Genomic DNA, 26343 nt, shown 5'->3' with positions numbered 1-26343 from the left:
GGCCATCAGGCTTCTGATAATGGTCTCTTCAAAGCATCTTTGACTATCTCTAACACTCTCTTCAAAGTCCTTCCAGATCCTGCCCTCTGGCCATTTCCAAAGCCATTCCCACATTTTAGGTGTTTGCTTGTTTGTTGTTGTTTACCACAAAATCCTACTCTGTGCCAACATCTGTTTTGTTTTCTATTGCTGCATGACAAATGGTTGGTCACATAGGTCATCTCTATTAAATGAGATAGTGCTCTACTCTGGGGCATGAACACCAGGAGACAAGGATCATTGGGGTGCTCTTAGAGGCTGCCTGTCACAGTGTCTGTGATGAACCAGCTGCTGATCATACTACTGCTCTGAGACCCAGGCTAGAGGGGCTTGTCACGGATCCCACACTTTAGGGGATCCACCACCACCCTCTTCCAGCTTCATCTCTCTGCAAACAGCCAAGGGTGCAGTGTGTGAGATCAAGGAGATGTGCACACAGCCTGCTCCCAACCTTGTTCCATGTATCAGGGGTCCTGAATTTGCTGCACAGTGGCCCTAAACCCCAAGTTCCAAGAAGCCTGCATGCTCCTCTTCCCTGGATCTGTGCTTCTGAGGGTTAAGTGGCACTGCCACTGTTATACTTACTTCCAGGACTGGGAGGAAACCAACTGTTGGTGACTATATTCAGGGAACAGGGGACAAGTGGACTTCAATATCCACGTATGTGTATGTGAGATCTCTTGAGGTGAGGAATGGAGCTCAGAGTGAGTAGAGAAGAGGAAGAGGCTGGACCTGGGGCCTGTGATGTGGACCAGTGGCCTGGGGTGGGGGTCCCCCTTTCCCCACATCACTGGAACAGAACTCTGAGGAGCCCAGGTATTGTACGCACACAACAGGTATTGTACACAGACCCTAAGTGACCCTCAAACTTTTTCTTATTCCTGCTCTTGAATTTTCCATCCCCTTAAGTTGGCCTGGACCTGTGATTTTCTTCTAACCATCAGAGTATGAAAATGTCAATGGAATGTTACACTCTTGATTACACTAGGCATGTTCCTGTAGTTTGATCCTTCTATCATTTATGCGGTAATTTGGTTTTGTTTAGCAATGGAGAACTAATAACGCCTGGCCCAGGAGAGGACAGACCTGGAGACTCCCGGTCTCCTAATGTGCCCCCTTCAATATCACGCAACTATTGCTAACACAAACTTGTTACCGATAGCTTTGTGATTTTAAATTAGCGTAACGAACTAAACAAGGAAAAAACCCTGAAATATGCAAAGTATTCTAAATCTGAAGTTGGTTTCCTGGCAATCAAGATGGTGTCTTTATTTGGTAGATGAGATACCTTGTTTAATAGTTTATTAGTTGATTTGAAACTTTCAAATAATTTTCCACGTGGCATGCAGGCCCTCAATTGAACGTTGCCCTGAAAACTTTACAGCTTACATATGTTACAGTTCGTCCAGTTTGTGAAGACAGAGGCAGAGACTGGAGTTCTCCTGCCACGAGCCAAGGAATGCCAGGAGGCAGCAGAAACTGGAGAAGACGAGGAGGATTTTCCCCTGGAGCACCTTGCTTTCAGACTGCTGGCTGCTAGAACTGTGGGAGATTAAACTTTTATGTTGTTTTAAGCCACCCACCTACCTTGTGGTAACTGGTTATGGCAGCCCTATGAGCAACCCTTCCCAGTTGAATTCTCTCCCCCTCTCCACAAGACGTCACCACTACCCTTAGCAAGGGGTCTGTCGTTCTCATACGTGCCCCTCTACACACTACGTGCGTGCATCCCTCCCACGCATGCCTTTTACTACATATACGTATCCATAATCAATATGTGATTGTTTTACATGCTCTTAAACTTCGTATTCGTGGTATCGTAGCGGTTCTAGCCTTCTGAAACTAGTCTGTTCCCTCACCCATTTTTGCCACTGCCACCATCCAATCCTTGCCCCTCTTGGAGGTCTTTCTGTGTCTCAGACCCTTGAGAGAACTCTAGTCTCATCCCCACTCCAGCCTTTGCTGTCCCGTCCAGTTTACCGAAAATAGTGTCAAATGGCTGGGTCAGTGCTGGCCTTACCACAGGAGAAGCTCAGTCCCTCACAGTCCTCCCCGGCCCCCACACCCATCACTGCTCTAAACCAGTGATGCTCAAACTTTAGCGTGCTTCTCGAGTCACCTGAAGGACATGTAAAACTCTGATTGCCGGCCCACCTTCAGAATGTCTGATTCAGTAACTCTGGAGTGGGGCCTGAGAATCTGCATTCCTCACAAGCTCCCAGGTGACGCTGATGCCGCTGGTCCACAGCAGCCCAGCGGCACCATCTGGTCTCCGGATAAGCTTGGTCATCCGTCGGTTTCTTTCAATAGAAGGAAGTAGGGGCTAGACCTCCACCTCTCCCTTTACGTTAACTGTTCATACACTGGCATTTTAATTAACTTGCGGCGGCAATAAAAGAACTTAAGACATGGTTTCAGTGACAGTAAGGTGGCACAAAGCAAAAAGAAAAGATACAAGGATAGACCTGCATCAGTGTTATATATCTAAGAACTCTGCAGCTTATCCATTTCTGGCAAACTTTTATTTTTAACATGGGCAAATGCTGTCAAACATATCTGAAAAATTTAAGAGAAAAGTCAGATGAAGGTGGGTAACACTTTTTGCATGAGGAAATCTGGAACAAAACCAGTGTTGATAGAATTCCCACTGGCTACTGAGAAGCAGAAAATCTCAAATCCGTAAAGAACAATTCCGTTGTTTCTTCCTCCATCGTGTCTTTCTATGCCTGAGAACTGTGGGATGAAATAAGAGACAATTAGCAATTGCAAGCCAATAACATGCAACACTGACTTTCTAAATCTAAGAAAACAGTCAATCCTACACACGCCTGTTGTACCATCAAGAGAGATCAACACATTTCCCCCTTGCGACGCAGACGTTTGGACATGTCTTCCATCGTGCACTCCTCACACCAACCTCCTCTCCCACCAGAAATGCCTGCTTTGTTGCTGTTGTTTTCTTGAGAGACTTATTAAATAATAAGTCAGTCTTTCCACCTTACTAGCCTGTGCTCTATCCATCAGTCACTCCCAGACCCTCTGTTTCCATGCCTGCAAAAAGGAAGAGGAGAAGGACAGGGAAAAGCAAAGGAAGAAAGAGAAGGAGAGGACAGGTAAGATACAAGCTGACTTAATCACCAATTCAGTGGTGAACAACAGTCTTACCGAGGCTAACGTTCTTCTCTTTTGACTGACTGTCCCATGAAATATAAACCTTTACAACTGAACAGTTAGGTATCAATCAGTCAGTGGGCTCCCACTTGAAAGTGTTCACTTGCTACATCTTTGTCAGTAGTCACATTCTCACAGGCATTTTCTCCCAGTTAGCACAAGAGGCCGTACTGCTGTAGCCCACTGATGAAGGCCCAGCTAGTGCACGTTCCAGTCACTTTAGCCGCCTGCTCTGGCAACTGTGTTCCAGACAAACAGTGCTCTCGGCTACCAGGTCTGATAAGTTTCCCACCTGCAGAAGTCTTACAGCTACCGCTCGGAGGGCCTGCAGCTGGGAGCGAAGCACATTTCAGAACACACTCCATTCTACATTATCTAGCATACACGCCTTACGAACGTTAAGCTGTCCTGAAACTGGGCTTTAGCCAAATTTCCTTTACTACTATTTGCTTTGTGGAGAAAAGTTAAAAACATAACACAATAGGCCTATGTCAGGAATGGCTGGGTGATACTCAGAGCTGCACACAGATACCTGGCTTCTCCCGGGCTGCCCTCTGCTGGGTCCACATCCTTTTCAGGTCCTCGCCCTGGTTCTTCGGTTCTTGGCCCTTCAGCTTCTTGGACCTCTTCATCAGAGTCTTCACACTGATATTCAGTCGCTTCTTTCGTGAAGAATAATACGGACTTTGGGACCAGAACTTCACGGAAAAAATAGCCCAATTTATAATCAGTGGCGATATCCAATACCCTACCCTCAGGAGAATCAGGAGGGTAGAAGTAGGTGAAGAAGGAACGACTGGGCACCTTGCCCGTGGCTGGTACCACACTTCCACGGCCCTCACATTTCTGCAGCTCGAGAGTTTTCATGGTGAGGTCTTTCCCCTCTTTCCAGTAGATCTCACAGCCTGTGCTGCTGATTATCTCTGGCCCTCTGGAGAAGAAGGGATCAGAATCATCTGGGTCTGAGCGCATTCGGTACGTTTTCGTCAGAACTTTGTTGAAAAAGTATTCGTTTGACTCAAAGATAAATTCTACGGTGAAGCTCATTGGTTCCTCGACCCCAGAAAACTTTATTTTCACATCTGTCAAGTGCTCCAGTGCAAGTTCGTCGTTTCCCCGGATCATCCTACCAAGCATCTTGACATTTTTAAAAGCTGTCAGCCAAAAGTGAGGTATGCCATTTATTTGCCCCTTTCCTTCAGGCTCCGCATCCATTTCTTCCCAAGCCCCTTCCGCCACACCTACTGCCCACTGACATTCCCCTTCTGAGGGCTCATGAATTGCATTGATGATGGCAGCTCTCCTATCAAACAGAGGTTCGTAGAAGGCAGCGTACTTTTTCTCGAGATCAAAAAGGTCTTTATAGAATTGGGCTTCTACTTGCGCATGTCGTGCCTGGAGGTTTTTGAGAGCTTTGACCCGCTGCGTAACTGCTAGAGGCAAGCGCTGAGCACCGCCTGCCTTTGGGCCAGACGCCCCAACAGGGGCTGCGAGGGCCTGAGGACTCGGCCGCCACTCGCCAGCCTGGGCCCTGCCCTCGGGGCCACAGGCTCCAGCCTCCCAGGACTGGGAGGCATCAGCCAGGGCCTCGCCCCCCCACACCTCAGCTTCCTCTCCCAGGTCCTCCCGCTCCTGGGGCACAGGTCCCTCTCCCCGGGCTTCCACCTCCTGAGGAGGCGCGGGGCCCTCTGCAAGGTCCAAGGGCTGCCAGGAGCGGCGCCGGGCCACCACGCGGCCTGCGTGGGGCCGGACCAGGTCACGGTCGCTGGAAGGGACGCGGGGTAGAACGGAATGGACCAGATTGCGGAACAGGGACCCAAACCGCACGGTGGGGGCCTCACGGGCACCCGAGACGACTTCTGTGCCCTCCTGCCCGTTCTCCTCCTCCTCTTCTGTCTCCCCCTCTTCCTCCTCCTCGTCCTCTTCCTCGTCTTCGTCCCCCTCTTCTGACTGGTACTCCTCCTCCTCCTGGCCCTCGAACTCGAATTCAAACTCTTCCCCTTCCCCCTCCTCCTCCTCCTCCTCGGTCTCCTCCAAGTCTTCCTCCTCCTCTCCCAGCTCTACAGCCCAGTTCTCTTCCACTGCGGCCTCGGCGACCTCCTCCTGCCAACCCTCATCCTCCGGAAGGGCTCTGAAGACGCCCTGGACTCCATCCATCCCTTCCAAAGGTGACACACCGACCCCAAGGAGTCTGTTGTCGCCGCCCGCCCAGCCACCAGCTGTGTCCCGGCCACCTGGGATCCGGCCGCGCTCCTCTGTGGCAGACATGGCAGGAGGGACGCGGCCGACACCGACCCGGCTGCAGCGACGACTACGGCGAAGATGGCGGCCGCCGGGCTGACCGCCGTTGCGGGGAGGCTGTTGGCAGCGGGCCCGCCTGGAGGTGGCGGGGGCGGCAGAGAAGCCGGCTGCGCAGGGAACAAGAGTCTGCGAAGGCGCCTGTGGGGGCCCCGGGACAGGAAAGCCCCCAGGGCAGCCCGAGAAGCGGCCCGGGGAGACTGCGCCCGCGCCGGTGGTGGCGGCAGTCCCCAAGGCGGGAAAGCGTCTGGCTGACTGGCAGTGGGAGGCGGAGCTTGGAAGCGTCAACAAAGAGCCACTTCCTCCAGCACCAGCTCTAAGCTCATTGGCCAACAGGCGAAGACTGACATGCCCGTGGCCCAATGAGTGATCAAGGCCTTCAGCTTCCCTGGGGGCCTTCGAGTCCTGGGTGGCTCTTGAAGCCCACCCAAGTCCCTTCCGTTTCATTCCACCATTGCAAGCAAAACTGCAGTGTCCCTATGGGGTGGCGCACTGGGGTATACAAACCTGGATTTGTTCCCCAGTTTCCACCTTGGGATGGCTCACGCCAGTGGAGACACAATTATTTACAGGGGGAAAAAGACGTGGATAGATCAAGTATCAGCAATGGTAAAAACCTCGCACAGGAGACAGAAAGAGAACGTGGAGGTCTTAATGTTGTTAAAGCTACTGAGAAAAGAACATACAAAGTTGAAACGGATGTAGTGAGAATGAAGAGCTGAAGACACATTACAAACAGGAGCTGAAAGGTGTTTCATCAGTGCTCCCCCATTCACTTCATGACTCTATAAAACGAAGAGAGAGAGAGGGAGATGGAGAGGGAGGGGGAGAGAGAGACAGAGAGAGAGAGGCTTCTTTTAAAGAACTGGGCTAAGCTAAGCACCTGCTATGGACCGAGTTGTGTACCGTTCCCCCTCCCCCTAGAAATTCAAACGTTAAACCCTTACCCCCACCCCACTCCCTACTCCCCCCCGCCCCAAATGTGATGGTATTTGGAGACAGGGTGTTTGGCAGGTAATGAAGACTTAGTGAGGTCATGAGGCTGGGGTCCACACACTGGGATTAGTGCCCTTATAGGAAGAGACCACAGATCTTGATCTGCCCTGCACCACCCCCATGTGAAGGCACAGGGAGAAGTCGGCTCTCTTCAAGCCAAGATGAGGGCCCTCACCAAGAACTCGACCGTGCTGGCTCCCGGACCTTGCATTGCCCAGCCTCCAGAACTGCAGGAAATAAATGTTTTGTCTACGCTGCCCAGTCTATGGCATTTTGTTGTGGCAGCCCGAGCAGACTAATACAGCATGACAGACATTAAAAGGACACGCTTCCTAGAATGATTTCTCAGTCAACAGTCCAAGACGTTTTGCTGTACTCAGACGCAGTGAGTAGTAATTCTACACTTAACTTTTCGAGGAACTGCCAGGTATTTTCCCACAGTGACTCCATCATTTTAGAGTCCCACCAGTAATGTATAAGTGTTCCAATGTCTCCACATCCTGGTAAATATGTTTTATTTTTCACCTAAAAAATATTTCTGTTTTACCCATCCTTATGAGCGTGCTTTGGCATCACATGGTGGCTTTGGTCGCATTTCCCTACTGACTAAGGATGTCAAGCTGATTTTCATACCCTTATTGCACACCTGTGTATCTTGTTGGAGAAATCTGTATTCATATCCTATTCATACCCATTTTTTAAACCAGATTCCTTGGCTACTTGTTGAGTTGTAAGTGTTCTTTATGTGTTCTGGATCCTAGACCCTAATTAGATATATGCCGGCCACAAGAGTTTCATTCCATTCTGTACGTTGTGTTTTTGCTGTCATGTTAATGTCCTTCGATGCAAAAACGTTTTTATTTCTGATGAAATCCAATTTATCCTTTTCTATGTTTACTTATGCTTTTATCATCATATCTAAGAATCCATTGCCAAAGCAAAGGTCATGAATATTTACCCCTTCTGAAGGACTGAATCCTGTACTCCCGTATTCATATGTTGAATACCTAATCTGCATCATCTCAGGATGTGACTGTGTTTGTTGACAGGACCTTTAAAGAGGTAATTAAGGTCAACGGAGGTCATATGGTTGGACCCTAGCCAATCTGACTGGTGTCCTAAAAAGGGAAGTACGTTTGGACACAGGAAAACACAGCAGAGCTGCACATACACTAGAGGAAAGATCATGTAAGGATGCAGGGAGAAGGCGGCCAGCTGCAAGCCAAGAAGAGAGCCCTGAGAAGAAACCAAACTTGCTGACATCTTGTTCTTGGACTTCTCGTCTCCAGAACCGTGAGAAACTAAATTTGGGTTGTTTAAGCCACCCAGTCTGTGGTATTTTGTGATGGCGGCCCCAGCAAACGAATACATTTTTTCTAAGAGTATTATGGGTGTAGCTCTTACAGCTCGATCTTTGCTCATTTAGAGTTCATTTTTGTATATGGAGTGATTGTAGGTGTCCAACTTTACTCATTTTGATAGCCTGCTGTCCTAGTATCTTTTTTTTTTTTTTTGGAAGTGGCTCCGCTTTCTCCCCACTTAATGATCTGACATCCTTGCTGAAAATCAACCGAACATAGATATATGGGTTTATTTCTGGACTCCCAGTTTATTCCACTGATCTGTATGTCTCGTGTTATTTCAGTAGCACACTGTCTCGATTACTGTTGCTGTGGTAAGTTTTGACACGGGGAAGTGGAATCCTCCAGCTTTCTCTTTCTTTTTCAAGATGGTCTTCGCTATTCCCGGTCTCCTGTAATTCCGTATGAATTCTAGGGCCAGCCTTTTCATTCTGCAAACAAGGTCACTGGTGCATTGAAAGGGATTGTTTTTCATCTGTAGATCTCTTTACATAGGATTCCTATGTGTACATTAAGAGCTCAAATTTCCAATGCTGCTGTGATGCCTTTGAGCCTCAGAATACCCCACTGGCCTAACTGTGATTTCCCCTGCTCTCACCTGAACGTCTCCTTCTTTTGGGACAAGTACCCCACCCAGCTGGGTTCTCTCCGATCAGCCAGACTAGCTGCACCCCACCTGCTCCTCTGCCCAACGGGTTTTCCTTGCCTGCCAGCCAGTGGAATTTTTCAAATAAGGTGATCATGCCCTCTTGTGGGAACCAGGGAGCGCCCCACTCTCTTGCTACTCTGCAGTCTCTTTCCCATCACCCCAGTCAGTTCACTCTACTCCTGAACACAACTCCCCTGCCGCGCTGCATGGCATGCCCTGTCCTCACCCCGGGTGTGAATGTGTGACTAAAAGAGCTGTCAATCACATCTGTCCGGTGCCAGTGTCGTGTGCTTGGCCATCTCACACCATTAGGGTAGGGGATCCCTCCTTCACCAGTGGGGTGGATGGGAGATAAAGAGAACTGCAGGTGGGTCAGAAGGGGGAGGTAGGGGGTAGGTCGTGGGGCAGTCTTGCAGAAAGGAGCCCCCGGGACAGGCCCAGGTTGACCTTCTAAAGGGTTGTGGAAAGGCGTAGCTTGAGGCCCCACCACAGAGGAAGGATCATGAATAATAGCTCCCCGATTGTCTCTCAAGAGTGCCTGTTCCAAGTGAGACCTGATCAAATTCGTAAGCTTTTGCACAGCAAAGGAAACCAACAAAATGAAAAGACAACCTACGGACTGGCAGAAGACATTTGCACATAATGCAACCGACACGAGATTAATTTCCAAAATATACAATCAGTTCATACACCTCGTTTTTAACATTTTTGTTGTTATAGTCATTTTACAATGTTGTGTCAAATTCCAGTGTAGATCACAGTTTTTCAGTTATACATGAACATACATATAATCATTGTCACATTTTTTTTTTTTTTGCTGTGAGCTACCATACGATCTTGTATATATTTCCCTGTGCTATACCATATAATCTTGTTTATCTATTCTGCATATGCCTGTGAGTATCTACAAATTTTGAATTCCCAGTCTGTCCCTTCCACCCCCCGCCCCCTTGGCAACCGCAAGTTTGTATTCTATGTCTGTGAGTCTGTTTCTTTTGTATTTATGTTCAATTGTTTTTTTTTTTTTTTAGATTCCACATGAGCGATCACATATAGTATTTTTCTTTCTCTTTCTGGCACTTAGAATGACATTCTCGAGCTCAATATCAAAAAAAAAAAAAACCAGACAACTCAATTAAGAAATGGGCAGAAGACCTAAATAGACATTTTTCCAAAGAAAACATATAGAGGGCCAACAGGCACATGAAAAGATGCTCAACATCACTAATTATTAGAGAAATGCAAATCAACACTACAATGAGGTTTCACCTCACACCTGTCAGAGTGTTCACTATCAAAAAGTCTGCAAATAATAAATGCTGGAGAGGGTGGGGAGAAAAGGGAACCCTCACACAGTGTTGGAGGGAATGTAAGTTGGTGCAGCCAGTATGGAAAACAGTACAGAGGGTCGTTAAAAAACTAAAAATAAGAGTTATTCTATGATCCAGCAATCCTACTTTTGGGCATACATCCAGAGAAGTCCAAAACTCTCACTAAAAAATGCACAGCTCCCCCCTCAATGTTCATAGCAGCACTGTTCACAATAGCCAAGACATGGAAACACCCTACATGTCCATCGACATATTAGTGGATAAAGAAGATGTCATAAATAAATAAATAAATAAATAGGAATACTACTCAGTCATAAAAAAGAATGAAATATTGCTATTGCAGCAATGTGGATATACCTAGCAATTATTGTAAGTGAAGTCAGACAGAAAAAGACAAATATTATATCATGTCACTTTTATGTGGGATGTAAAAAATAATAGAAATGAACTTATTTATAAAACAGGAACAGACTCACAGACGTAGAAATCTAACTTATGGTTGCTTAGGGAAATGTCAGGTTGATGGATTAGTTAGGAATATGGGATTAATAGATACACTCTGCTATATATAAAATAGATGGAAGGGATCTGATAGGAACAGAATATTGTAAATCAACTTCAAAAAAAGTACCTGTTTCAAGCAAGTTTAACAACCTTGCCTGTCTCCATCGTGCTGCTTTCCTAACACATGTAAGTTTGTTTGCTTGTGTGTACTACGTTATTTGTTGTCCTTTGACTTTTAAATTTCATTATTGTTCTTCTGTTTATGTATCTATCTTTCGTTGGAAATGGAGTAGTGAAGTCTCTAAGGATTATTTAGAAACTGTGTACTTATCCATTCGATTCTGTCAGTTTTTGTTTCATATATTTTCGGACATATAGATACATTATTATTGCATCTTTTTAATATACTGACTCCCTTTATTAATATACAAGGCTCTTGTTTGACTATGTAACCATTGTTATCTTAAAGTCTATTTCATCTGATATCAGTGTAGCCACCCCAGCTCTCGCTTTGGTATCATTTGCATAGAATATTATTTTCCATCCTCTTTTTTTCACCCTATGTGTCTTTGGATCTAAGGTGAATCTCTTGCAGATAACATAATTGGGGGATGTTTTTGTTAATCCCCTTTGCCAATCTCTGCCTTTTCCTTGGACAGTCTTATTCATTGGTATTATAGTAATTGCTGAGAAAGAGAGATTTTCTGCCATTTTGCCATTTGTTTTTCCTATGTCACCCTTTTTTTGTTCTTAACTCCTCAATTGCTGCCTTTTTCTGTGATTAAATGAATTTTTCTAGTGTTCATCAGTGATTCCTTTATCATTCCTTTTTCCTTTACATTTTTAAGGGTTTTTTTGTTTGTTTGTTTGTTTGGGGGCTTTCTGTTTTTGTTGCTGTTTTTGTTTTTTGGTGATAACCCAGGGATTATAATTAATATCTTAAGTTTATAATAATCAAGTTTGTATTGATACCAAGGTAGTTTCAGTAGTATTCAAAAACTCTTCTTCTTCTTCTTCTTCCCAGCTTTGCCACCTCCCTTTTTGTGGTTATTGTGACAAATGATGTATTTGTGTATTTGATGTCCATTAACAGAGATTTCTTGTTAATGCTTTATAATTTGTATTTTGAATCATATATGAGAACAAAAAGAGGAGCTACAAACCAAAAATGCAGTAATATTGGCTTTTGCATTTCTCTGTGTAGTTAACTTCGCCTTTGTGGTTTATTTCTTCAGGGGCTTCAATAGATGTTCCGTGTTCTTTCATTTCAGTGTCGACTCCTTTCAGTGCTTTGTTAGGTACTCTCTCAATTTTTGCTTATCTTGAAATGTCTTTCTCTCCCCTTCATTTTCCCATATATAGATTTCTTGGTAGACAGAGTATTTTTGTTCATTTGTCCTGCACTTTTACTATGTCATTCTAATGCCACCTGCCCTCTGTGGTTTCTGTAGTGCAATTGGAACAAATTCTTATTGAGGATTACTTGTATGTGAGGAGTCATTTCTACTGCTGCTTTCAAGATTCACTCTTTGTCTTTCAATTTTGATAATTTGATCATGATGTGCCCTCTGAGTTTATCTTGCTTGGAGTTTGTTGAACTTATTAGATGTATAGATTCATGTATTTTCTCTAATTTGGGAAGTTTTGAGTTATCATTTGTTCAAATATTTTATTCTGTTTTCTCTCCTTCCTCTCCTCTGCAACTCTCATTTTATGTATGTTGATATGCTGTTATTTTGTCCCTATTTATAATTTATATCTCTTTGTGATAGTCTCTATTTTGTGACACACCTTTCTAATGTTCCCTAATTCTTTTATCATTGAGCTTATTGAAGGCAGTTGATGTAGTTTATTTTTCAAGCAACCCAAATCCTGTGCTTTATCTCTGGCAGTTTATATTACATTATAATCCAAAGCAATAGTAATCAAAACAGTGTGGTACTGGCATAAAAACAGACATACAGATTGATGGAACAAAATGGAGAGCCCAGAAATAAACTCACACATATATGCTCAACTATTTGACAAGAGCTCCAAATGGGGAGTCCCACACAATGGGGAGCCCCACACAATGGGGAAAGGATAGTCTCTTCAGTAAATGGTGCTGGAGAACTAGATATCCACATGCAAAAGTATGATATTGGACCCTTATCTTACACTATTCCTCAAAATTAACTCAAAATGGAGTCAAGATTTAAACATAAGGCCTGAAGCTGTAAAACTTGTAGAAGAAAATATAGAGGTAAGCTCTTTGAGATAGGTCTTGGCAATGATTTTTTTTTGAATTGACACCAAAACAAAGATCACAAAAGCAAAAATAAACAAGTGGACTACATCAAACTAAAAGGCTTCTGCACAGCAGAAGAAACCATCAACAAATGAAAAGGCCACGTATGTACAGAGTGGAAGAATATATTTGCAAATTATTATATACCTGTTAAGGGGTTAATATCCAAAATATTTAAGGAACTCAATCAAATCTAGAGCAAAAAAATTAACTCAGTTAATAAGAGAGTACGTAATCTAAATGTACATTTTTTTCCAAAGAAAACATACAACTGGCCAACAGGTCTTTGAAAAGTTGTTCAGCATCACTTATCATCTGGGAAATGCCAATCAAAATCATGATTAAGACGTCAGACCTGTTAGTATGGCTATTATCAAAAAGACAAGAGGTAGCAAGTGTTGGTGAGAGTGTGGTAAAATGGGGGAACCCTTTTGCACTGTTGGTGGGAATGCTAATTGGTACCATCATTATTGAAAACAATATGGAAGTCCCTTAAGATATTAAAAATAGAGCTACCATATGATCCAGCAATTCCAGTCCTGGGAATATATCCAGAGGAAATGATTTCTGCTCTGCTCTCTTATGCTCATTGCTGCATTATTTGCAATAGCCAAGGAATAGTGACGACCTAAGTGTTCATGGACAAATGAAAGGATAAAGAATATATATATGACATATAAAAAAATTCTTCTTAAAATTCATTAAAAAGATTATTATTGCCTTTATTGGGGTGAAAGTGAGAGGAACAGGAACAGAGACAAGACATAGTGGATTCTCCTTCCTCCAGGCTTCTTGTCTCAGGAAATCTCTACAGACAGACTTTACGAGGGAGCCAGTTGGAAAGATGAAATGGAGTTGGTAGAATCTTAGCAACATAGAGCAGAGTATAGTATTTTGAGCTCAGATATTTAGACAACTTTTACCTAGAATCTACTTCTTCCTATAGCACATATATCCTGACAAAGAGTTCAAACAGTATGACTTTTGAGACAAAATAAACACAGAAATGACTACAACATCAGCAACACCCACTTCCAAAAATGCAAGAACAAAAATCCAGACCTTTGTTAGGAGTTGTACTTGTGTTTATACAATAAATAGGGAATCTGTGGGTTTTAATTAAATTTACAGATTTAATTAATTTTGGGGTAGAAAAACTCCTACACATAATGACTTCTTTCTCACATACCTGGGAAACTCAGAGTTAAGTAAAAAGCTTCCTTCCCCATGTATTTGGATAATATCCCAGCCTCAGGCACACTCAAAACCTTTGCCTGAGTCCCAGATGGAACATCTCTCTCAGGTGAGGCAGTTTTTCTACTGAAGAATCTCAAAAATAGCCTTAAAGTTTTGTAAGAATTGGGAGATGTGTAAAATATTTGTAAAAACTATGTAGAGGCAAAAAACTTCTATCACTCAGAGATGTATTTGGAGGGATGTGTGGGTGTGTGTGAGTGTATATGTAAAGATTATTTCAGTTTAACTTTAGGCAAACTGTTAACATAAACTCGACACAAAAGCAATTTCCAGTCCCCCATGTCTTTAAACTCAAGGTATGAGCTACCCTGCAGAGGCAGGACCTGGTGCTTTGGGGCAGGCGTAGCAGTTGAGTGTAAACTCTCAAACCAGACAGCCTGGGTAAAAGTCCCAGTTCACTTACAAGGTGTGACATCTTGGGCTCAGGACTTAATATCTCAAATCCTATCTCATATAATAATTCTCAAATTCCCCATCAGTAAATGAGGTGAAGAATAGTATCAACCTCATCAGATTGCTGTACAAATTTAACGAGCTAATATTTACAAGGTCCTACTTGGTATAGGGCTTGGCACAGAGTTTAAGTGCAAATTGATGTCTGCGATGAATCACAAAATGAACACATTCCATGCTTACTGCTGCAGCTGCATGGCTCATCTTTTAATCCTTCAAATATGCCATGTTCTCTTTTTTCCAACGGACTTTTGTCCATTTTCATTCCCCTAACTAGATCTTATCCACCACTCTGGCTCCCACTGCCCTTCTAAGCCCTAATCATTCTTTATGACCCGACTTAGATATTTTTCCAAAGAAGTCTCTTCTCCCTTAAGACTGAGTTACATGTTTCTTTTTCTTTTCTCCTTTTTTAAACTAAAGTGAAAATAAAATAACATAAAATTTATGGCTTTAATCACTTTAAAATGTACAAATCAATGCTTTTAGTATATTCACGATGTTGTGCAATCCTCACCTCTAGCGTCAGAACATTTTCATCACCTCAGAAAGAAACCCTATACCCAATAAGCAGTCATGCCCCATTCCCTCCTATCCCCAAACCCTAGCAGCTGCTCATCTCCTTTCTGCCAGTACAGATTTGCCTAATCTGGATATTTCATATAAATGGACTCATGTAATATGTGTATTTTGTAATTTTTGTTTGTGGTAGTTGTCTTTTTTCATTATGAATTTTCTTCTCATTCTCAAAAAGTATTCACTTCATGCATGATTTTGTATAACAATAGAAGAGAGTCTTCCATACTGTATGAGTTTATTGACTATCAGAACCTGTTTTGGACTCTCCCTGAAGGAGACCAAGATAATGCCTGACCACAGCAACGTACACAAAGATTGTACACCATGACCAAAGGAGTTTTATCTCAGAACTATAACGTTGCTTTAACATGTAAAACACAGCACAATGCCTCATATTAATAGCATAACAGACAAAACCTCATGATCACCTTAAGAGATGTTTACAAAACCTTTAACATAATTCAACACCCTTCCATGATAAAAACTCTCAACAAATAAAGATTACAAGGTATCTCCTTTAACCTAATGAAGGGCAGCTTTGAAAAACCCACAGTTAACATCATACTTAAGGTGTAATATTTAATTCTTCAAAAGGCAACCCACAGAATTGGAGAAAATATTTGCAAATCATATATCTGATAAGGTACCATTATCACGAATATATAAATAACTCTTACAAATAAACAATAAAAAGACAATCCAAATTAAAATGGGCAAATAATTTGAATAGACATTTTTCCAAAGAAAACATAAAAGTAGTCTATGAGCACATGAAAAGATGCTCAAAATTGTTAATCATTTAGGTAATATAAATCACAACTACAATGAGATATCACTTCAGACACACTGGTGACTGAAAAAAAAAGATGGATGATAAGAAGTACTGGTGAAGACATGGAATAATTGAAACGTTCATACCTGGCATTTAGAATGTACACTGGTGTGGTGCTTTGCAGAACACTTTTGTAGTTCCTCAAAATGGTGCACACAGATCTAACGTAAGACACAGCAAATCCAATCCTAGATATATGTCCAAGAAAAATAAAAACATTTGGCCACAAAAGATTTGCATATGAATGTTCCTAATAGCATCATACAAAAATTTAAAAAAAATGGAAATAACCCGAAAGCCCATGTTACGGGCAGCTGAGAAGAGCTGAAATAAAAAGCCTAAATAGCTTCATATTTGTTAAACATTTTGAAAAACTCTTCACAGACCTCAAAAAAAAACTCCAGTTCCACACATTGCACAGGTGAATTATTTCACGTGCTCAAAAAGAACCTCCTTTCTTCAGATATTTTCAGAAAATTAAGGAGGAGGGATTACTAACTAAGTTGTTTTATGAAGTTTATCAAAATTTGAAAAAGGCATTTGTTTAAAACCTGAAAATTGCAGTTGAATGTTCTTGAATATAGTCACAAAAATCAGATCAGTGATACATAAAAAGACAGTACATTATGACAAAGTAAAGATTATCCCAAGAATGCAAGATTCGTTAATGTTTTTAAAAGTCAATCAGTGGTGACTTTCCAGTTCCAGTTCCACATATAAGGAGATTAGAAGTGCCACTCCATCCTAACAACCAGGAAAAAGCTGAACAAGCTGAAAAATCAACAACTCTTCTTAGATTCATAGAGAAGCGAGGTCACAGGCCAAACCACTGCCTGAAAATTGGGGAGACAGAGGTGAATATAGAGAATCACAACTTACCAAAGCAAAAATGCAAGATTGGAAACCTCCACAGATGGCCAACAGGCACGTGAAAAGATGCTCAGAATTGCTAATTATTAGAGAAATGCAAATCAAAACTACAATGAGGTATCACCTCACACCAGTCAGAATGACCATCATTCAAATGTCCCCAAATGATAAATGCTGGAGAGGGTGTGGAGAAAAGGGAACCCTCCTACACTGCTGGTGGGAATGAAGTTTGGTGCAGCCACTATGGAAAACAGTATGGTGGTTCATTAAAAAGCTAAAAATAGTTACCATATGACCCAGCAATCCCACTCCTGAGTATATATATGGAGAAAACGAATTCGAAAAGATACATGCACTGCAATGTCCATAGCAGCACTATTTACAATGACCAAGACATGGAAGCAACCTAAATGTCCACCAATAGATGACTAGATAAAGAAGTCGTGGTATATTTATATAATAAAATACTACTCAGCCATGAAAAAGAAAAAACAATGCCATTTGCAGCAACATGGATGGATGTAGAGATGATCATACTAAGTGAAGTAAGTCAGAGAAAGACAAATGTTATACAATATCACTTATATGTGGAATCTAAAAAAATGATACAACTGAACTTATGTGCAAAACAGAAACAGTCTTATAGACACACAAAACAATCTTACGGTTACCAAAGGGGAAAGCAGGAAGGGGAGGGATAAATTAGGAGTTTGAGATTAACATATACACACTACTATATATAAAACAGATAGACAGCCAGGACCTACTATATAGCACAGGGAACTATATTCAATATCTTATAATAACCTATAATGGAAAAGAATCTGAAAAAGAATACACACACACACAGGTATAACTGAATCACTTTGCCGTACACCTGAAACTATTCAACATTGTAAATTAACTATACTTCAAGTTTTAAAAGTGGTTAAAAAAAAGGAAACCTCCACAGGAACCAGGAAAATCTGAACTCTAATTGATGAATTGCTGGAGGCTCAGTGTGAACAAGTCTGAGAGTTAAAAACTCCAGGGGGACCCAGTCATAGGGATTCCCCACTTTTTTGTGATTTTTACCTCCAGAAGCCTAACCAGATTCTCACGGTAGATACGTCATAGTAAAAACTTTTCATCCTTCCAGCAGGAGAGGGGAAAAGGAATCATTTTGAAATATGCCAGAGCACTCTGTTCTTCTTAACAATGTTTGCCCTCAGGATAAACTATTTAACCAGAGCCCAACCTAACCATATAAAATTGTGTATAAAGTTCTGGGCTCATGAACAAATTGCACATGCTTGGATCCAAAGCTAAAAACAATATTCAATGATTTAGGAACTGATCGAACAAGTAAACCACTGTCCAGATCCCATATTCTTCACTGAGTGGCACATATATGGGCCAGATACAAATAGCACTGCAGAGGCTTTGAAATGTGAACTGAGACTGCAACTACAGCCAACAAAACTAGGATAAGAATTTGTGGCCTGAACCTAAAACAAAACAAAACTAAACTAAACAAAAAACAAAATAAGTTCTCCATAGTATTTAAGCCAGATACAATGTCTAACAATGTAATATTAAAATGTCCAGGATATACTTAAAATTAATTGATAAAATATGAAGAACCAGGAAAATGTCAAAAAGTCCCAAGGGAAAACTCAAACAACAGAGGCAAATGCCAAGATGATGCAAGAATTGGAATCAGCAGAAAAATACAGTAAAACAGTTATTAGAAACATACCACCTGAAGTAATGGCTGTTGGTTACAAACTAAAATAAAAATAAAATACCATTCTCTGATCTCTCAATCTTTCTCTCCACACACACAGAGTCATGCATATAAATAAATACAAACATGTGGATATAAATACATGTAAACACACACATACACACACACACATATATATAAAGAGATGAAGTTAAACACACATATATATGTATATACACACAGATGTGTATATATAGATATACATGCACAACACACGTAACACACACACAGACACGTTAGAGATGTGTCAAAACCAAAACGTGAGTATGCATTTCAGTGTGGCACTGAAATCATCATCAGTCAAATTCAGCCACAGTGTATGTGTGCAGTCTTTCTGAGTACCCAGAAAGTGCCACCAAACTTAATAGAGACAAATAGAGAGGACATATACAAATGTTGTCATGATTTTTAAAATCAGTTTTGCTGTGTTCCCCCCCCCCCCAAGAATGAGATTGTTCAATATAGGCCATTCTATAATTTGCCTTTATCATACAACTTGATATCATTTCACACCCTTTCTCTACAAAGGGATGTAAATGAATACTTACACTCTCTTCAACCTTATTTTCTTAACATGTGCATTAGCATTCTACTGTTTAGAACCCATAGTTTGTATGAATGAAAAACTTTCAAGTTTATGAAGGCTTATTTTATGGCCTAATATAAGGTCTATACTGGAGAATATTCCATGTCCATTGGAGAAGAATGTATATTCTGCTGTTGAGTAGAGTGTCCTATAGGTATCTGTTAGATCTCACTGGATTATAGGGTTGTTCAGGTCTTCTAGTTTCCAGATGATCTTCTGCCTAGCTGTTCTATTCATTTGTGAAAGTGGGTTGTTGAAATCTCCAACTATCATTGTTGAATTGTGTATTTCTCCCTTAAACTGTGTCAGTTTTTATTTCATGTATTTAGGGTACTCTCTTGTTAGGTGCACTTGTATTTATAATCGTTATATCTTTTCTATGAATTGGCCTTTTAATCATTACTAATGATTATAAATTTTTCAGTCCTTTTACTTTTAACCTATTTTGAATCTAAAGGGCATCCTTTGTGTACAGCACATCATTTAATTATGGCTTTTTAAATATACTCTATAAATATTTAACTTTTCATTGGAAGATTTAGTCCATTTATATTAAATGTAACTAATGATAAGGTAGGACTTATTTTTACCATTTGGCTATTTCTTTTCCTTATGTTTTATGTCTTTTGTCCATTTATTATTCCTTTTTTGGTAAACAAGTATTTTTATTATATAATTTAATTGATTTATAGTCAATTTTACTATATTTTTTATTTACTTTCTTAGTGGTTGCCTTAGGGATCATAACATTTTAGCTTAAAACATTCTAAGATGGAGTAATACCAACTTAATTTCAAGAGTAAACAAAAGCTCTGTAACTATAGCATTTTCTCCTTCTTTCTTAAGGCCATTATTATACAAATTATATCTTTACACATTATAAGTTCATCAATGCAGTTTCATAATTTCATTATTATTTTTTCTATGTGTCCCTTGAATCATATGAGAAAAGAAAAGAGAAACAAACAAAAATCTTCATATGCCCTGTCTTTATATTTACCTGTCTAGTTACATTTGTTGGTGCCTTTTATCTCTTTATGTAAATTAGGGTTACTCTTTAACATGTTTTCATTTCAGCCGGAAAGCTTCCCTTTAATATTGTTTGTGGGACAGATCTGTTAGTGACAGAATTTCTAAGTTTTTGTTTATCCATGAAAGTCTTAATTCTTCTTTAATTTTGAAGGATAGTTTTTCTATATATAGAATTCTTCACTGACAGTCTTTTTCTTTCAATACATGGAATACATCGTCACACTGCCTCTGGGTGTTCCTGGTTGTTGATGAGAAGTAAGTCTCTCTTACATGTGATGAGTTGCTTTTCTCTTGTTGCTTTCAAGATTTTCCCTTTGTCTTGGGCTTTGATAGTTTGATTATATGATGCCTAGCTCTGTCTTTCTATGAGCGCATCTTACTTGGATGCTATTGGTTTATATTGATTGTTTTTCCCTACTTTCATGAGCCATAATTTCTTGGTTCTTTGCATGCTTTATAGTTTTGTTGTTTTGATTGTTTTTTCCTTAAGTTAGACTTTTAAAATTATACATTGTGGCAACTTCAGAAAGCAGATTATGCCTTCTTCCCCAGATTGTTGTTGTTTGTTCCTATTCTTGTTTTTGTTTGATTATAGAGTCACTTTGCCAAAATAATTTATTAAAGCCTGGATATTTTGTCATCTGTGGCCACTGAATTCTTTTCTCTAACAGCTTTATAATCAGTTAATGTTTGGAAAGATATTTTGTCAAATACTTTGAACCTATAAATCTTCCAGCCTTAATGAAGGTGCTTTGTTGTGTATGTTTTGGGATGCTTTCAATGCTCAGGTAGGCAGTTTGCAACTCTGCCTAACCTTTCAGTTTCTGCTTGTGCAGAGCTTCGTTGTCAGCTAGAGGTGAGAACTAGGTCTTCTCAGGTATTTTCTGAGCATGCACACAGTTTTACACATGCCCGTGGCCTTCTGGATCTCAGTTATACATTGGAACATTTCAGAGTATTCTATGGACATTTCCTTTCCCAGGTTTTCACTTAAGTTTTTGAGTAGCTTCTTGTTAGCTCTAAATAGTAGCACCACATCTGGAACCTAAAGTATTAAACAATTACTGCTGAATGTTTTTTTTCAAATGCCCTTAGGATAAACCAGTCCTCTCTCTCTCTCTCTCTCTCTCACACACACTCACACACACACACACACAGACACACACACACACACACACACACACACACACACACACGAAAAGAAAAAGAAAAGAAGAAAGAAAGAAAGAAAAAGAAAGAAAGAAAGAAACAAACAAACAAAGGAAAGTAAAGAAAAATCAGATTCTAAGTGAGAACAAATGAAGTCATGTCTGAGAATGGAGGTTTTCAGAGAGCTTCCAGACAGGTCAAATATTCACAGTTCTCTGAGGATGAGGTTGTTGGGGAGCTGCAAATCTTTTCTGCCTCTCCTCTGGCTGCCAGGCTGCAGGTTTTGCAGGCAACATAATTGCAAAACTGTTGGTGTTCAATACCACCATAGATCTAGGGTAAAGCAATTCAAATTGGGCCAAATTAAAATGCTACAAAACTTATTGTTCATAGAAGAATGCAGTCAGTTTTGGAATAAATACTCTTTGGATGATTGAAAGTCTTTCATTAATTTCCAGAGTTCTGGGAAGTTGATTTTGACAAATTTTTTTCAGTGTTCTCATTGCGTTTATGAAGGAACAGATTTTCAGAGGTCTTTACTCCACCATTCCAGAACTAATTCTCTAACTCACTTCTTAATTTCACCAAGTGCTTCTTTTACTTGTAGAATTTCCATTTGGATTTGCTTATTCCCAGGTAGTTCTACCCTACTTTTGTTTATAAATTCCCAAAGTGTGTTTTCATGTGCTTAAGTGTTTATGATGACGAGTTAATTTCTTTATTTTTAATTTTTTTCCTGTTTTATTATGTAGAATTATTACAGTTTGACTGCACATACACATTATATTATTGCATGTAAATACATACAAACAGTATACTGCACATTTTTTTAGTTTTCATATATGTACTAATTATTGTTTCTAAGAACAGATTAGATCTTTAGCTTTTTAAACTTACATAGTTATCAAAGGAATAAAGCCAACTACAAAATAAAAAGCAAAAGAATGCGGTAATCCAGTCATAAAAGACAGTCGAATGTGCTTACACATATTCAAGAAATCAAAATAATAATTATTTCATTTGTGTCCTTGTTATTAATGTTATTATTCTTTAGGTTTCGTTAGAGAAAAATATCCTTCTAAGTTCCTTTGAAAGCTATTTATCATGAATTCTACTATTTCTTGTATAGATTTTTCTATATTTGCTTTTTTGTTACTCACATGTACTTTTTATATTTTCTTTCTCTTTAGAGGCTTTTAAAAGGCAGTATTTAGTTGCATATCTATATCATAAAAATATTCTAGAAAACTAACTGGAAAATGGCAGAAGGATTCCTGTACGAACAGGATTGTAAGAAGATACAGGCATAACTGGGTAGGAAGGGAAGAGAAGTGATCAGGTAAAGGGAGATTACATGGGCAGACACCTGCCGTGGGAAGATAGTGACTTGAGCCAAGATTGGATACCCCAGTCCTGGGGTCCTACACAAAGAAGACAACCCTCCTTGACTGGTTGGAAGATTGCTGGGAAAGATAGAAAGGCTGTAGGAAGCCTGGACTCTGCTGGTGAAGAGCACATGTGCATTGGCTTGCCCCCAGACCGGGTGGAGAGGTCTGCCCTAGCTCCTGCCCATTGTCCTGTGATCTCTTTACCACAAGCTCCACCCAAGCCAAGCAAACACTCTGCTCACTCCACATCACAGTGCTGCTGAAGCACGGCCTCCGTACCCCACTTACTGAATTGAGACTTGAGGACAGAGTTTTGGATGAAGTAGAAAAGGCAGCTTTATTTCTTTGCCAGGCAAAGGAGGTCACAGTGGACTAATGCCTCTAGGACTGTGAGCCTGCTATTGAGAGAAGGCAGGGGGTTTTATAGTAAAAAGTTCAAGAGTTTGAGGGGTGGAGATAATTTCCATAGAGATCGCATACAGGGTAGCAAACTGTTGCAAAGTTGTTCTTGTTTTTATAGATGCAGCAATCCCCTTCCCTATGAAGTTCACCTCTGGCTTTGGGACTCTCTTAATATTATTATTTTTTAATTTTGAGGGGGAGATAGTTAAGTTTACTTGTTTATTTAGTTTTGGAGGAGGTACTGGGATTGAGCCCAGGACCTTGTGTATGCTAAGCATGTGCTCTACCACTTGAGCTGTACCCCTCTCCCCTTAATATTCTTGTACCTAGAACAAAGGATGCATAGGAAGGGGGTCCATGGAAAAGAGCGCTAGAAAAAAACTTGTGCAGTTTAAAGTCAGGTTGATAAATGCTTTTATCCTTTTAAGCAGGCTGAGGCCTGGGACATCCTGTTCCAGGCTGAAGCCTGCAGCTCAAAAAACAAGATACATGGAAACCACAAAGGGATCAAAAACAACTGCAGACATGTGCATTTGGAGTGAGTTATGAACAACAAGGTACACAAAACACCCAACTGCTGTTTTTGAGATGTTGGGGTCAAGAGGAGGGCACTGGGGTCAAAAGCAGGGCGGGGGAGGGTGGGGTGGGAGGCAGGAGCAGGGCACTGAGCATCATGCCTTCAAGCAGCACCACAAGGGGGTTGGGCAGACCACCCAAGCCTCCCTCCTCTCTAGCCTAATCCTGGTCAGCAAGAGAATGAGAAAAATCCTTTAAGCCACTATAAAATCAAGCAGTTACAAACACCATTGCAGATGTCAGATGGTCACCGACGATGACAATAGGGTCCTTCTTGGTTACAACAGTATGGCACTGGGTCTGGGGTGGCCATGACTGGGGATAAGACTCAACCATGGGATGCAGAGGTGACCCAGTCCCAGGGTGGAGCCTAAGTGGGACAGTAGAGGCCACTGTTAGAGCTTACCCAAGCAGTGCCTCAGAAGCAGCCCAGATCACTGACAGCAGTCACTCTGCCACAGCTCGCCCGTTGTTACATGCTGAGAGTCCACACAGGCACTGCCTGCCCTGACCAGTGGTTTCACAACGTGGGGTGAGGAGGGGACAGAGGCTGGGAGCAGTGATCAGTTGACTTGAACCCAAGGCTGTGTCAGACCAGAGTCATGGGCACCTGCACAGGCAAGGCACTAGACTTCTGTCTGCAAAGGCTGCACTTGCTTGAGCACTCCCCGACTCTGGGGCAAGGTTTCTGGTGCAGAGAGAGGAAAAACACGTACTTAAAGAGAACAAAATTAGTTCGGCTTGACCCTCAAGGCTTCTGCTCCAGCAATTTAGGATCAGATTCCACCCACAATAGGGAAGTGATGGCTACTGGGTATAACTCTTAGAAGAGAACATAGGCAGAACACTCCTTGACATAAATCACAGTAATATTTTTTGGGATCTGTCTCTTAAAGTAATGGAAATGAAAGCAAAAATAAACAAACGGGACCTAATTAAACTTAAAACCTTTTGCACAGCAAAGGAAACCATAAACAAAATTAAAGGCAACCTACAGACTGGGAGAAAATAATTGCAAATGATGTGACCGACAAGGGCTTGATTTAAAAAATATACAAACAGCTCAATATCAAAACAAAAACAAAAACGAAAACAAACAACCCAATCAAAAAATGGGCAGAAGACCTAAATAGACATTTTTCCAAAGAAAACATACAGATGGCCAACAGGCACATGAAAAGATGCTCAACATCACTAATTATTAGAGAAATGCAAATCAACACTACAATGAGGTTTCACCTCACACCTGTCAGAGTGTTCACTATCAAAAAGTCTGCAAATAATAAATGCTGGAGAGGGTGGGGAGAAAAGGGAACCCTCACACAGTGTTGGAGGGAATGTAAGTTGGTGCAGCCAGTATGGAAAACAGTACAGAGGGTCGTTAAAAAACTAAAAATAAGAGTTATTCTATGATCCAGCAATCCTACTTTTGGGCATACATCCAGAGAAGTCCAAAACTCTCACTAAAAAATGCACAGCTCCCCCCTCAATGTTCATAGCAGCACTGTTTACAATAGTCAAGACATGGAAACACCCTAAATGCCCATTGACAGATGACTCGATAAAGAAGATGTGACAAATTAACTAAGTAATTAATTAATTAATTGGAAGACTGCTCAATCATAAAAAAATGAAATATTGCCATTTGCAGGAATGTGAATGGACCTAGAAATTATCATACTAATTAAAGTAAGTCAAAGTCAATTTTATGTTACCATTTATATGTGTAATTAAAGAAATAATACAAATGAACTTATTTACAAAACAGGAACAGACTCACAGACAGAAAACGTACTTATGGTTATCAGTGGGAAAGGGCTGATGGACTAATTAGGAATATGGGATTAATAGATACACAGTACTATATAACAATAAACAACAAGGATTTACTGTGTAGCACAGGGAACTATATTCAATATTTTATAATAACTTATAACGGAAAGGAATCTGGAAAATAATATCTATATGTATCTATCTATATAAGTGAATCAGTTTGCTGTATACCTGAAACTAACACAACATTGCAAGTCAACTATACTTCAATAGAAAAAAAAGAGTGCCTGTTTCAAGCAAGGGTAGCAACTTGACTGTCTCCGTTGTGCTGCTTCCCTAACACATGTGAATTTGTTTGCTTGTGTGTACTACCTATGTTATTTTTTTTAGTTGTTCAAGTTTTAAATTTATTATTGGTCTTCTTTGTGTCTATCTTTCATTGAAAATGGAGAACTGAAGTCTCCAAGGATTATTTAGAATTACATTTTCATCCATTCAATTCTGTCAATTTTAGGGTTCACTTTTTGTGTTGTACACTAAGTAGTTGTATAGATTTTGCTAAATGCATAATGTCATGTATCTACCTTTACATTACTATACAGATTATGGTAGGAGCATATTTATTTTTTAAGAAAGCACTATAGTGCCTTCCAAAGTGGCTGTACCATTTTGCATTCCTACTAGTAGTAATGTGTGAGAGTTCCTGTTGCTCCACATCCTCATCAGCATTCAGGGTTGTCAGAGTTTAGATTTTAGCCATTCTAAAAGGTGTATAGTGGTGTCTAATTTTTGTTTTAATTTTCAGGGTTCCCTAAAGACATATGATGTTGAGCATCTTTTCATGTGCATAGTTGCCAACTGTTTATCTCCATCAGTGAGGTTCCTGTTTAGATCATTGGTCCTTTTTTCAATTGGGATGTTTATTTTCTTAAGTGACTGATTTTATTTTTCTCACCCCAAAGGTGATATTAAATGGGCAGAAATCTCATTGCCACCACCACAGTTGGTGGGAAAGTACTTTAAATGGTTAGATTGGGGATGTTGC

General features: G+C 40.7%; 1 protein-coding gene across 25 annotated transcripts in view; it reads right to left on the bottom strand.

Annotated features, from left to right (window-relative positions):
* Window positions 1-2539: 2539 nt before the first annotated feature.
* The window catches only part of LOC123613402 (uncharacterized), an 80632-nt gene continuing 56828 nt past the window's right edge, over window positions 2540-26343 (bottom strand). For 20 of the 25 annotated variants that reach the window (XR_012504491.1, XR_012504494.1, XR_012504503.1 and 17 more), the window contains one exon: window positions 2540-2772. Coding sequence is in view for 1 of the 25 variants with exons in the window: in XM_045508113.2 (XP_045364069.2) it covers window positions 2760-2772; window positions 3743-5955 (2226 nt within the window). In the remaining 24 variants the exon portion in view is untranslated. Of the gene's footprint in view, window positions 2773-3742; window positions 6461-15843; window positions 15946-16027; window positions 16591-26343 lie in introns of those variants that run through there. The other 5 variants (XR_012504486.1, XR_012504482.1, XR_012504484.1 and 2 more) reach the window with 3 other exon arrangements.

Source organism: Camelus bactrianus, chromosome X (assembly GCF_048773025.1).
Source record: "Camelus bactrianus isolate YW-2024 breed Bactrian camel chromosome X, ASM4877302v1, whole genome shotgun sequence".
Taxonomy (NCBI): Eukaryota; Metazoa; Chordata; class Mammalia; order Artiodactyla; family Camelidae; genus Camelus; species Camelus bactrianus.
This window is presented reverse-complemented; position numbering and strand designations above follow the sequence as displayed.